The sequence below is a fragment of the Montipora capricornis genome, chromosome 4 (assembly GCF_036669925.1).
Source record: "Montipora capricornis isolate CH-2021 chromosome 4, ASM3666992v2, whole genome shotgun sequence".
Taxonomy (NCBI): Eukaryota; Metazoa; Cnidaria; class Anthozoa; order Scleractinia; family Acroporidae; genus Montipora; species Montipora capricornis.
The window spans coordinates 23,599,567-23,612,066 of record NC_090886.1 but is presented as its reverse complement, the minus strand read 5'-3'; the positions used below and the strand labels follow the sequence as shown (position 1 = coordinate 23,612,066).

The 12,500-nt window shown below is 35.3% G+C and overlaps 1 protein-coding gene across 1 annotated transcript in view; it reads right to left on the bottom strand.

Annotated features, from left to right (window-relative positions):
• Positions 1 to 1,033, bottom strand: part of LOC138044836 (uncharacterized) — a 7,522-nt gene extending 6,489 nt beyond the window's left edge. The window contains exons 1-3 of the mRNA XM_068891249.1: positions 804 to 1,033; positions 340 to 591; positions 1 to 65 (exon numbers count right to left, since the gene is read on the bottom strand). The exon at positions 1 to 65 is cut by the window's left edge and continues 125 nt beyond it. Coding sequence (XP_068747350.1) covers positions 1 to 65; positions 340 to 591; positions 804 to 1,033 — 547 coding nt within the window. The remainder of the gene's footprint in view (positions 66 to 339; positions 592 to 803) is intronic.
• Between the last annotated feature and the right edge of the window lie 11,467 nt (positions 1,034 to 12,500).

Below are 12,500 nucleotides of genomic sequence, written 5' to 3'. Positions count from 1 at the left end.
TGGAAGCTCCAACATGTTCCCACACTAGTCTAACAAATTGCCTGTAAGCAACAGCTCGGAGGAATCTGGGACAATAAAACATGGCTATGTAAATTTATAACTATAACTTCAGAAGTTCAGGTTTCAAGGGTAATCATCGTTTTATTGCTACAGAACTGTAATAATGTAAATGTACATATTATTTTCTATTCCAAACATCTTACATTGTCTGCACTTTGTGATATACATGCATGTTACTGCATTCACAACTAAATGTAGGTATAACTTCCCTCCAGTGGTTAGTATTTTCTGTTTGTCTTAACTGGGTGATAATGAAAGTATAAAGTTACACATACTTACTCATGCTCGGCCGTGTCGCCTCGAGCCAACATGGTGGTGTAGGATTTTTTGGTTTTTGTTTTAAGACCAACTCCCGCAGTGTGTAGCACCCAACGATTTAAACAAACATCATCGAAACCGGGATGTGCAATGATGCAGTCACCTTCCCTTTCTAATTCCTCCATCTTTTCAACGCATCGATCAACTTCCATACAACATCTGCACTCTTCAGGTTTTACAACAAACTCTAGTGAGCAGTTGGAGCATTTGCACCTGAGGGAAAAGTGGGAAAATGATCTAATTAATATGACAAGGCACACAAATTTCGGTGGATAGCTCAATGCCCATATAAAGTTGCATGTCTGGAAGTGGAATTTTGTGACGTGGATGTGTAAATGTGTAGGCAGCCTTTCCACTAGTTAACCGGCCCAAAAAAACGTTTCCTGTCTACAAGCGACACAAATATAATAAAGAGCACTACAAACCAGTTTTCGACGTCTTCTTCCCCAGAGAATCTACTCCAGAGCATCTCGTCTTCCTCTTCTTCTTGGGCTGCTTGTTCCTGGTATTCCACCGCTTCTTTCTCCGTGGCAATTGGCTCAATATTTTCGTCGTAAGGCAAGAAGTCTTCGTTGGCTGAAAAAAAACTGTCCTCTGAAGCTTTGGATGATTGTTCTTGACTGCTTTCACTAGATTCACTGGTATAATCGGACATTTCGACCTCGGATACGCTAGCCATAATAAAATTCTCATACAAATCTCACTAAAAACAACTCGAATGTTGAGCCTCTGATGTCATGATTAAGAAATCTGCTTTTCAATTGCGGGCTCATTTGGAACGAAATTCCATAATGGCGGCCAAATTTTAAGACACTTTGGAGCCGAAAATTATTACGTTAGAGGGTTTGTTGTCAACGTTCTTTGTCAATTATGCATAGTAATCAACCCAACGATTTATTCTGTAGCAGAATAAGGGCGAAAAAAAGATATGAATTTTCGTCCAAGGGGCACTTTAACACCAAAAACAACACTGACGAATAACCAAAACAGCAAAACACGATAAAAGGTGACCAGAAAAACTGTTGCGCCACCATAAAACGACTCGAGGGACATAATTTAGTTAATATGCAAAACGAAAAGAGACAAAAATAAACACAAAACAAATACAAAACCTATAAAGCAGAGAAGAGAACTGATAATTAGCCTACTCGTCCCCCCCCCCCCGTTTTGTTTAACAACATTGAATACTAAAAGTAATCATTCGGCTAAAGGCAAGCCAAATACTGCATAACACAAACATAAAAGACAAATTCAGGCTCTTACAATGACAATGCAATGACAACCATTTAATTAATAATCCAGCAGGAATTAGATCGGATTTAAGGCTCCATCAATAAATAATTTATCAGGTTCGGCGCGGCTGAAAAAGGCTGTCTTACCACCTTTCCTTGCTTCGACCAGCTTCTTTGAATGTAGTTTCCTTTGGGCAGGTTGGCAGAGATCCTGTACTTGGTATCCTTTAGCTTATTTGCGTTTGAAAAAATCAATTCTCTATCCCCATATCTAAGGAACCGAGCAATGATCACTCTAGGGCTTCCATCTCCGCGAGGATTTCAACATAAGATTTATTTACCCCATCTTCATGATGAATAGGATCTTGTAAATTACTGATTTTTTTGTAACCCATTTCAATTGGATTCTGAGCTTCCATTTTACCATCATCAACATTAAGATCAAAATAAAAAAGCTTCTAGTTGAAGATGAGTGAAAGCATCTGCTGTATTATGCCCACCAGTTGCAACATTTTTAATCCTTCTATTATTCATATTTAGCAATCCAGTCATTTTACGCTTCCATCTTTTTTCAAATAATTAGTTAAATCAACTGGTTGGCCAGATGTACCACCAGTCACCTTAGCGTGATCGTTTATCTGCTTTTCGGTTAAAGCATCACTGTCATCTGTTGCTGGTTTTAAATTAGTTAATTTTTTTATTATTCATATCATAATTACCATCTAAAGTTAGTTTAAAACCAACTCCTGGAATGCCTTCAATTATTTAAACCGTTTGAATAACTCATGTATATAATTGGTGTATATTAAAGTTTTTTCTTGTAAATTTTCGTGGCTTATCAATATAGATGAAGCTATATGGATCGTTTGTTCCTTTTTCATATGCTTCTTTTGGAGTATCATTTTCGCGACAAATAAGTGATTTTTCATTGCTGCTTGGAAATTCATAAATACAGAAATGTGAACAGTTCAATCTGATATCCTTAGGAGTTAGATAATAAGATTGACTCAAATAGATTCCACTACAATTTTTATGTCTTCCTCGAATGAATCAATCATTGGTTTTTGGTTTTTATCACAAACGAAATCATCAAATATTACAATGTTTTGGTTATCATCTGTTAATTCAGATACTGGTATAATTTGGTCATTACTTGCTTCAATAATATCATAAGCAACATCCTTTCTTATTGGATTGAACATGTTTAATAAATTTGATATTTTGATTGCTCTAGGTTTTTACACACAAATAGATTTTGTCATAATAAAGCAAACTGTAAATCATATGCATTAAGGTGTTTGTTTTTCCCGATCCTGATGGTCCATAGATAAGCATCCTAAAGAATTTATTGGGCATAAAATCATATAACTGCTTATAATTTCCAACATTATCATCAGTAGAATCGTAATTTGATATATATATCATATGGGTATAATATATATAATTTTCCATTTTTATGTAACCAAATAATATAAGAAATGAGTTTACTTAAATGGCAAGAACTTGCAAAACAAAAATCTAAATTAGGAAATAAAATTAATACTGTAAGAAATGCTATTATACAGCTTGATTTCGGTCAAAAAAAAAGTCAAGCATCGTTTTCAAAGGTGTTTCAACTTGAAAGTCAAGGTACATGTATGTAAGCTTAACTTACCTATTAATGCTCACAGTAAAATTAATAAGCTTAAGCTTATGTCAAAATGCTGCAAAATGAGATGCCATCACTAACAGTATTAAACACAAAAAAAATTATGTTACAGGTGTTTGTGTTTTCTTTTGAACTAGGGATATGTCAGCTGTCAGATAAGTCAGCTGCAGCAATAACGAGTAAATTAAAGAAGCTTCGGGCAAAAATACAAAACTGAAAAAGATAAGGTCAAGAAAAGTGGCACTTCTCGTCCCAAGAAACCATGGAAGTTTTTTGATAAACTGGACCAAATTGTAAAAGACAACCCCTCCATTCAGCCTCAACATCTGATGGATACCAGCAAAGAAGAAAATGACTGTGATGTACTGGATCCTCGTGTGGGTGAAGAAAATGACGCTGATGAAGGCGGCGAAGAAAGTATCAAGAAAGTGGTATGTAAATAAGGCATATTTACATTATTCTTACAAATAGTAATACTGTTTGTCTATATAGGGTTTTGGTGTATCATTTATTGAGTAATCTCTAGGTCTCCATATTGATAACAAGACTTGGTTTGCATACCATTCTCAAACCTTGCTTTGGAATGGTCAACAATATGTAATAATAGTACTTGATGAGCTATTGAAGACGCAAAGAACATTTCTCAAATGAAAACTGCTCAGCAATTGATTTTTTGTTTTTGTTTTTCTCTGTGTGCAGTTTTTATTGAGCATTATGTCAGAGAAAATGAAAATCCCTTCTCAGGCATAGATTTTCAAAATTTAATTCATTGATTAACAGTATCTGACCGGGCAGAAGGAGAAGTAGAAGGGGGTACAGCAGAAAAGAAAAGAAAACTGACAGGGCAGAGACCTAAAAGCAAAAAGACGAAATTACAGAAGTCAATTGAAACAATGTGCACCAGCTTTGCAGTGTTCGGAACATCAAATGAAAAGGTAAGTCCTGTGATTAGAGATATCTAATTACCAAATCCTGTTATGGCAGAATTTTTTTCAAGGCTAAACGGGGCTTATAAGGCCATAAATGCTGTGATTTTGTGGCCTTTCAAGTCAAGCCCTGGAAATAAAAATTGCAGAAATTTCAACCACAATTTTTTATATGTAAACCACAGGAAGATAGAGAGCATATTTGTACATATTTGTTCTAGTATTTTTGACTCAGCTTGAGATTGAAACACAGATGCTCTGAACATTTGCTACAATCCTTGTGGATATAATTTTGTTAACTTGAAAAGCTCCTACTTAGGCAAAGACTCTGTTTACGAGCCTTCTTTTTGTTGCTGTTGATTTCTCCCATAATGAATGGGAAGTTCACTGTTGACAACACAGTTTGTTTGAATCTAATTCCAGATATGAAGAGCTAGAAAAACAAAGACATGAAAGGGAATTGCAGTTCAGACTAGAACTGCAGAAGTTGAAATCTGAGCGAAGAAGGGAAGAACGACGGCATGAACTGCACATTCTGCAAATTCTTATGCAGACAAGGGGACAAAATAGTGTAGCCCCATTTGTAATGACACAACATTATGGGAATTATGAGAAACTACATCACCAAACTCCTCCTTTTCTAGTGAAAATGATCAGTCTTTCTTCCAGTTGTAGAGGGTGGCTGGCGAGGTAGTTCTATAAATGTTGAATTCAATGATAACCTTTTTGTTGGTGCTAACATGAAGCTACTACATGTAAAGTCGTTGACCCTTCTTTTGTGTGTGTCGTTTTCAAAGGCTAGAAATGTTGAGGGGACATTGTATTAAATTAATAAAGTCTATTTTTAATTCAAATTGTTCCAGTTATATGCAATCACAACAAGGTTGCAAGTACATTGCGTTTTAAAATTGAAAGCTTAAAGATTTGTTATAGAGTAAACTGAACAACAAGTTTATTTCAAGTAACTGAGCCTGAGCCAGCTATACATTAGCAGTTATACGTTAACAGTTCAAATAGTTCCATTACTTCAGCATCTTTATCAGCTTGTAGGTATAATTACTAACTACCCGTTTTCATTAAAAACAAAGCGTTACAAGTGTGATACATAACTTATTTATTTCGCATCGCAAGCTGAAGGTTGGTTTTGGATAAAACGCAAGAGAAAAAGCTTCACAGTAACAAAGCACGACTACCAAACAACCAAACAATTCTTTACCAAATTCGAGGTATAGAGTGCGAGTGATAAGAATAGTCGCTCAGCAATTCATACAATCTGGGAGTTGTTTGCATGCGAGTTCATAAAAATGTTTACACGGTGCCTGTACTTTGTCCTTGACTGGTCATAAAATAAGCAGCAAGGGTATCTCTGATGTCTGAACCAGCCTGGTCTTCGACTTCCGCTCCATCCATGATTGCCACGTCGTGATCATTAAATCCTTCTTGTAACCATTCATCAAAAAATGGTTCATGTCGCATCTCACAGATGTTGTGCAGTACACACAAAGCTGCCACAACGTTAACAACTCCCTCAACATTCATATGCAATTGCTTTAAGAATCGTCGGAACCTGCCCTTCCAGTGACCGAACGTGTTCTCCAAAGTCATTCAAGTGGTAATTGAAACGCCTCTGAATACGAGGAGTAATACTATTATCAGGGTAACCTTTGATCAACCAAGTTAACAGGGGATATGCTGGGTCACCTAATATGACAGGTTGGATTTCTCTGCCCAGAATTGACTCTTTCAGATCTGGTGGAAACAACTGGCCACTACACCCCAAGGGTGAACAGCTCCGAGTTTGAAAAACACTCTGGCGTCATGAACACACACTGCCAGGCCATCCAATGACAAATGTCCCTGAATAAGTAACAATCGTCAACGAGGGCCTGCATTACAAAACCCATGAAAAGATTTCCTGTTCACATAGGCCGCATGATTTTCCAAAGGTGTCGCAATTGTAATATGACTCCCGTCAATCGCGCCGGCACACATGGAGAAACCCCATTTTTCCTTATAGCTATCAATGATACGGGCAGAGTTCGTCACCATTCACAATCGTGAGATATTTGGGCCAAAGTCTTTTTTAAGATAGCTTTGCAACTTGACGAATATAAATACAAATAAATCCTCTGGAAAACGCAAACAGATTAGCAAGGGATCAATACCCGTCTGTTGAGGCTAGAAAAAGTACAATATTGCAGTTCATCAACAAGGAACCGGAACGTGTTCCTGGATATACGAAAGTTTGACCATTCATTGTCAGAGAATGTTTCATATGCGAGCTGGAACCAAGCACTGCTTCGTTGTCGTTGCCAAACTGATCTTTCAACCGTGCATTGAGAGAGTAAGAATATTTAAAAAATTACCATGGACTTCAAATTTCTCTTGCGATAATATGTTTACTCTAGAGCTTATCCTGTAGTTAAGTGGTAAATGCCACACGTCAATATAGATCCTGTCGATTTCCGTGTTGGACAGAACCCGCACGAGAACGGATAACTCGGCATCACGCGTCGCCATTTTGTTTACAAGAATTACGCATGTTCGATCACATTTGGTGTACAGCTGTAGTCTCATGCAAGAAATGGTCCGGTCCTCCAAAAACTGCAGAGTAAGCGCAAATTTCCTAACTTGGTCATTATGCTTCTTGTGTGCTCGGACCCGTGATAAAGAGAATCAAAAGAGTTGCCTCCAGAATATGATCCTGATGATGAACTTGATTATGGATTATATGATGAAGATATGGATAATGAGATATGAATGATCTTGGTATTGTTTATGATTCTGAATTAGTGGAGAACCGTGCGCAGCAAAGGCAGCCATGTGGATGCAAGAAATGGGTCCGGTCCTCCCAAAATAGCCATGACATCATGAACGCAAACTTCCTAACTTGGTCATTATGCCTCTTTGTGTCGGACCCGTGATAAAGAGAAGCAAAAGAGTTGCCTCCAGAATATGATCATGATGAATGACTCTTGATTACATTATAGATCTTTGATATGGACATCAATGTTATGGTCAATTGACACCTTCAAAACAATGACATGTGATAGACCAGTATCGCGTGACCATACCGCGCGCCCAAGTGGAGCACCATATCGAGGTCAATTTGTTTTTTAGCCATGACCGCTGCCCAGGTACTGGTTGTTGATTGGATTGCAGGCTCAAGCCAATGGTCAGACACTTACACTCAACCCTGAATGAGGCTTAATTTTTCGTGCTCTTTCGTGGCTCGACAATGTCCACACACCATAGCTACGTCAGCAAAGCTCTTGACGGTCGATGCATCAATCGTGTTCAGGTACGGTTTGGAAAATATATTTTTCAAGACATCTTTTCGCTGACCAGTATCCAGGTTTAACATAATATAGCGGTAGTTATTCAGGTCAAGCATTGGAGGGATATAAAGTTAAAGCTGAGTGTTTATTTTGAATTTGTTTAGGGCTCCTTTTTGCTCTGAAGTGCAGTTTTTGGTATGTCTTAAGATTTTTAATTTCGAATCTACTAAGGTTGCAAGTACCTGGACGGCCTATGTCAGAAGAACAGAAACGAAAGAAGAGAGAAAGAGAGCGAGAATGACAAAACGGTACACCAGTAATAGGATGAAAGTTAGGAAGAAGTTACTCCACAAATTCTTTTCTTGGACACTGAACCGTTTGTTATTTCTAATGAGTTATTTCAAGTGGATGCATTTTCTAAAACGTGGTTTTTTTCCTTTGTTCAGGAATGAAACTCGAATTTGTATAGTTAACTGGAATAAAGAACAATCAGCTGGTTTTTTTTTGGACAGAAATAATCGATCTGTTGCTGGTTTGTTTGGCCTTAAAATGCAAGCGAACAAGAAGTTTTTTACTCTGCTTGCATGCTTAACTGTTTTTTCGATGTGCCTTGACAGTGACAAGAGATTTTGCACTTATGCTCTAAACATGTAATCGCAATGAGTTTTCATAAAAGTATAAGGAGAAATATCACTAGCTTGTGTTTTAGAGCACGTGCAGGTAATTTGTTGGAGATCTGGTTTGAAGTTTGTCCTTTCTAGCCGATTCTGGTTCTAAGCCAAGCTGGCGTGTTTCAATGAAATACATCGAATTGCAAATGATCTCGTTTTCAGAGATAAAGTGGAATAAATAAAGTAATCAACTTCTTGTTTGACCTTGAACCGACAAAGACGATCTGTCACATCACGAGCTATAGTACGTCTGTGATTTCTAATTTTAGCGTGATTCCTATTCGCTGGCGTTTGACAGTCGACTCTGAAATGGCTTCTTTCCTTTTCCGTTCACTTGCTGAGGATTTGCTTGTTTTCTTTTAAAACTCTTGCGATTCAAGAAAATTAATTGCCTAACTGGTGAATTCAAACAGTAGATTTCGCTGGAAAAAGCGATATCACACTCATCCATTCGTGATTCATGCGATCAGTCGGTTTTTCAGGTGAAATTAAGCGTGGAATTCACTAGTTAGGCAGTGCAGAAAATGTTACATAATTAAGGAATATCCGGGAAAATCAAAAGGCGGACAGTTCCAAAGCCTTTTATTTTCACTAATCCTACAGCCAGTTAAAATAAACAAGCCGGGAGCTCTGCTTTTAGGCTTGGCTAAATCTATATATTAAGGTATTAAAATCAAGCAGAAATAAATCAGTAAAAAACAGACAATATCCCTAATAAGATTATCAAGGAGGCTGGTATAACTAAACAATTTCAAAGTGGTTACATTTCTGAAGCTGCAAGACTAATGGAAAATAAAAGAATAGATAATGCCAGAGTTAAATTGAATGCGTATATTAAACATTATGAAAATAAATTCAAAACAATGAAAAGGTTGTGGGATTCGAAAAAAACAAAAGAGGTGGAAATGTTGTATTTTTTAATCCTCCAACTCAGCTGATCAAAAATTGGAATTGATTGTTGGTGTAATTTTAGGATTGATATGCGAAAATATGGGTGTATCTATATTAAATACATTGCTAAAAACGTCAGTACTCAATAGATCTCAACATGACAAACTGTATAAAAAGTATTTAACAATTTAATGTAACGATATTGTATATAAATGGATAGCGAAATTGTATTGTCGAGCTATTCTGTTAAAAATATTCCTTTAATAAACCAGAAAATTTCATTACAAAATTTACAAGGCCAATAATTTCACTAAGTAATTATGAATATCAGCTTGGTTGAAATAGAATTATTAATATGAGTTTTACATGGTTTAATGTTAATCCAAGTTATCAAAATCAAACAATAGCATATAGCGTGGATAATGGAGCAAACTTTCAAAATCTTTTTTTTCCACCTAATTATACTGATTTTGACAATTTTATGAAAAAAACACATTGGAATGCAACAACATTTCGAGTTTCAATATAATTACCAGTTAAGGTCAGACTTGATTTGACAAAAAAATATTGACAAGTGGGTCTCATATTGGTACTAAAGTACCAAATTTGAGTCATGTTCTAAATATCCATTGTGATCTTGTTGATGGTCAATATACTGATATTATTTACAGTTTCTGTGCAAGCGTGTTATAACCATCATATATGCTTTACACTAGAACAACGAAGAATTACCTTCAATCCTGTAAATAAAACTACAATACCTCCTATTAGAATATGGGTAACTGATGTAAAAAGAAGATTACTAGACCTAAATGGAGCAGATGTATCGTATTCATTGATTTGAAAAAGAGTGCAATAATATAACATAACCACATAAAGAAACCATACGAATTTAAGAGATTTATCATACACGAGTTGGACGATTTGTTTATAAACATAAAAGTCTGGTATTATTGTAGATAATATATTCAAACCATTAAAGGGTATTGCTTCAAATGTATTTAAAAGGGTACCTAAACCTATGGTAAAAAAAAGCATTAAAATCAGGAGTACCACATGCTGGTGATAAAATAGGTAAAAAGTTGCTGAAAAATCTGGTGATTTAATCATCATTCAAGGGTCAACAAAACAACAAAAAATAATGCCAATTGAACCTATTAAAACACAGGAAAGCACTAATATGATTTTAATTCGTTTGACGATTATCAATGGCGCTCATAGTCTGATCAAATCTGCAGGTAAAACTGTTTATGATACTGATAATCTTCGTAATGTAATATTTGTTAAAAATCTATTAGAGTATTCTGACGACTTCAGTCAATCAGTAAGTAAAAATAGCTTATAGTATTTGGACACACATAATACAACAGCTAAAAACAATATTGGTTTCCAGTCTCGAAAATGCTCTTTCTCAAGTTGTTAAACAAGGATGGAACAGGAGGAGCTAAACATATAAATGTGATTATTTCTCTGAATCGTTACAGCTTTTTTGAAGAATTAGAAAGTAAAATGTTGGTGCCTATGCAGCTTCAATTTGCCATCACATTAAATGAAGACAATGAGTTCATATGGCACACGGTGTTGATGCTGGAAGAATTGTGATAGACAACTTTGGATTATGGTTGCTAAAATTAATCCCAAAAGATAGTGTATTCCAATTTTGTGAGCTCATTTATGAAAGAACCAAAGTGGAAATACTTGAGAGAGTTATATGTAGTTTCAGCTCCAACAAGAACTAGTGGTTATTTCCAATTTCAGCTTCCATCGACAATGTTAAGTTTGTATTTGTATATCTTTAAAAAAGTTATTGTGACGATGATGGATCAAGACATGAAGAAACGACACCTTATAAAATGGATACTTTTTCATTAGATGTATCATCTCGAATATGGAAACGGTATTTTTTACCCGAATTGGAGTATGATAGTGACTCAAAAGTACGAATATTCAATAATTTGATGTCTTATGCGATGAGAAAAAATGATTATAATTCTGGGCACGCAGCTTAACCTAAGAAATTATGAGAGTCATAATCATATTTTTCGATTTCTCTTTTCAAACAGAAAAGTTACACGAGAGATCCAAAACAATTAACATTCAGATACAGATTTTCAGCAAATGCAAATCAAAATTTTAGTGTTCATGCTGTTGTTTTGTATGAAGAACAAATTGATATTGATAAAATTGGAAACGAACTTGTCATAGTTTAAATTAATTTTTTTATGTTTAACCAAAAATTATGTAACATATAATATATACAAAGAAATGACTCAACTTTACGACATTAGTGTTAAATTATTACCAAATGAAAAAAAAGAATTTAGCAAAAGCTTTTCATAAACGAGAAACAATTACTTTGAGATTAACAAATAATGCTTTGTCAGGAAAACGATACTCTTCATGTACCATCTACAAAAGCAAGGAAATGGATATCAAATTATCTAAAACTAATATTCGATAATAAGTTGGAGGAAGCTTATTAACTTCAATTTTGTCATTAGGAAAAACATTGCTTCCAACGCTTGGTAAACACTTTATCAGCTCTTGCAGCTCTTGCAGGTGCAGCTTCAGAAGGAGCTTCTCAAATCGTAAAAAAGATGTATGGTAAAGGAGTTAAAACAGGTGGTTTTCTTATACCCCAAAACCAAATGCATAAGTTGATTCTGTATCAGGATTTGTTAAATATGAAACAAAAAAAGGACCTCCTTAATGCTCTACAAATGGAAAAAGCTGTTCATATAAAGCCAACAAAGATGCAAACCGGTGGTTTTCTTGGTACTCTTTTAGCTAGTATTGGTATTCCACTCGCTGTTTATGCAATGAAAAAGTTAACAGGTAAAGGAGCTCCTAGAATTGGATTACTAAGGGAAAAAGAGCACCAAGAATTGGAATGTATACACCCCCACCATTTAATACCTATCCACAGTATATAAACAGGCAAGGTGTAAAAAAAAAAAAGGCAAAGGAAAGAAAGGGAAAAGGCTTACTGTTAGGTCCAAAAAGCCCATTCAACAATACTCCAATTTTAGGAGCAATACTCTAAAACCAAAATTTCACTAAAATATCCCATTAACCAATCATGATTGTATAAAATGGTGTAAATATTTGCATATACCAATAAAAGATGTTTTTATCAAGAGATGACACTGTAACTCATAACCACCAAAAAGCATTATTTATCTACAATTTAGAACCAGCATATATGAGTGGAAGTCATTGGGTTGCTACTTATGTGAAAAATGCTATAAATTATTTTGACAGTTTTGGGAATGCCACCCATTTCAAGAAATCATAACATCAGATACAAAATATTATGTCGAAAACTTGTGATTATTTTTGTTTGTACTCTTTAAATGAAATGAACTAAGGTAATTCATATTATGATCTGTTGAAAGTATTTGACATACATAATACAATGTACAATGAAAAAATTATCTAACTAAATGAAATCGTATTGTGCTAAACAGAAAAAACAA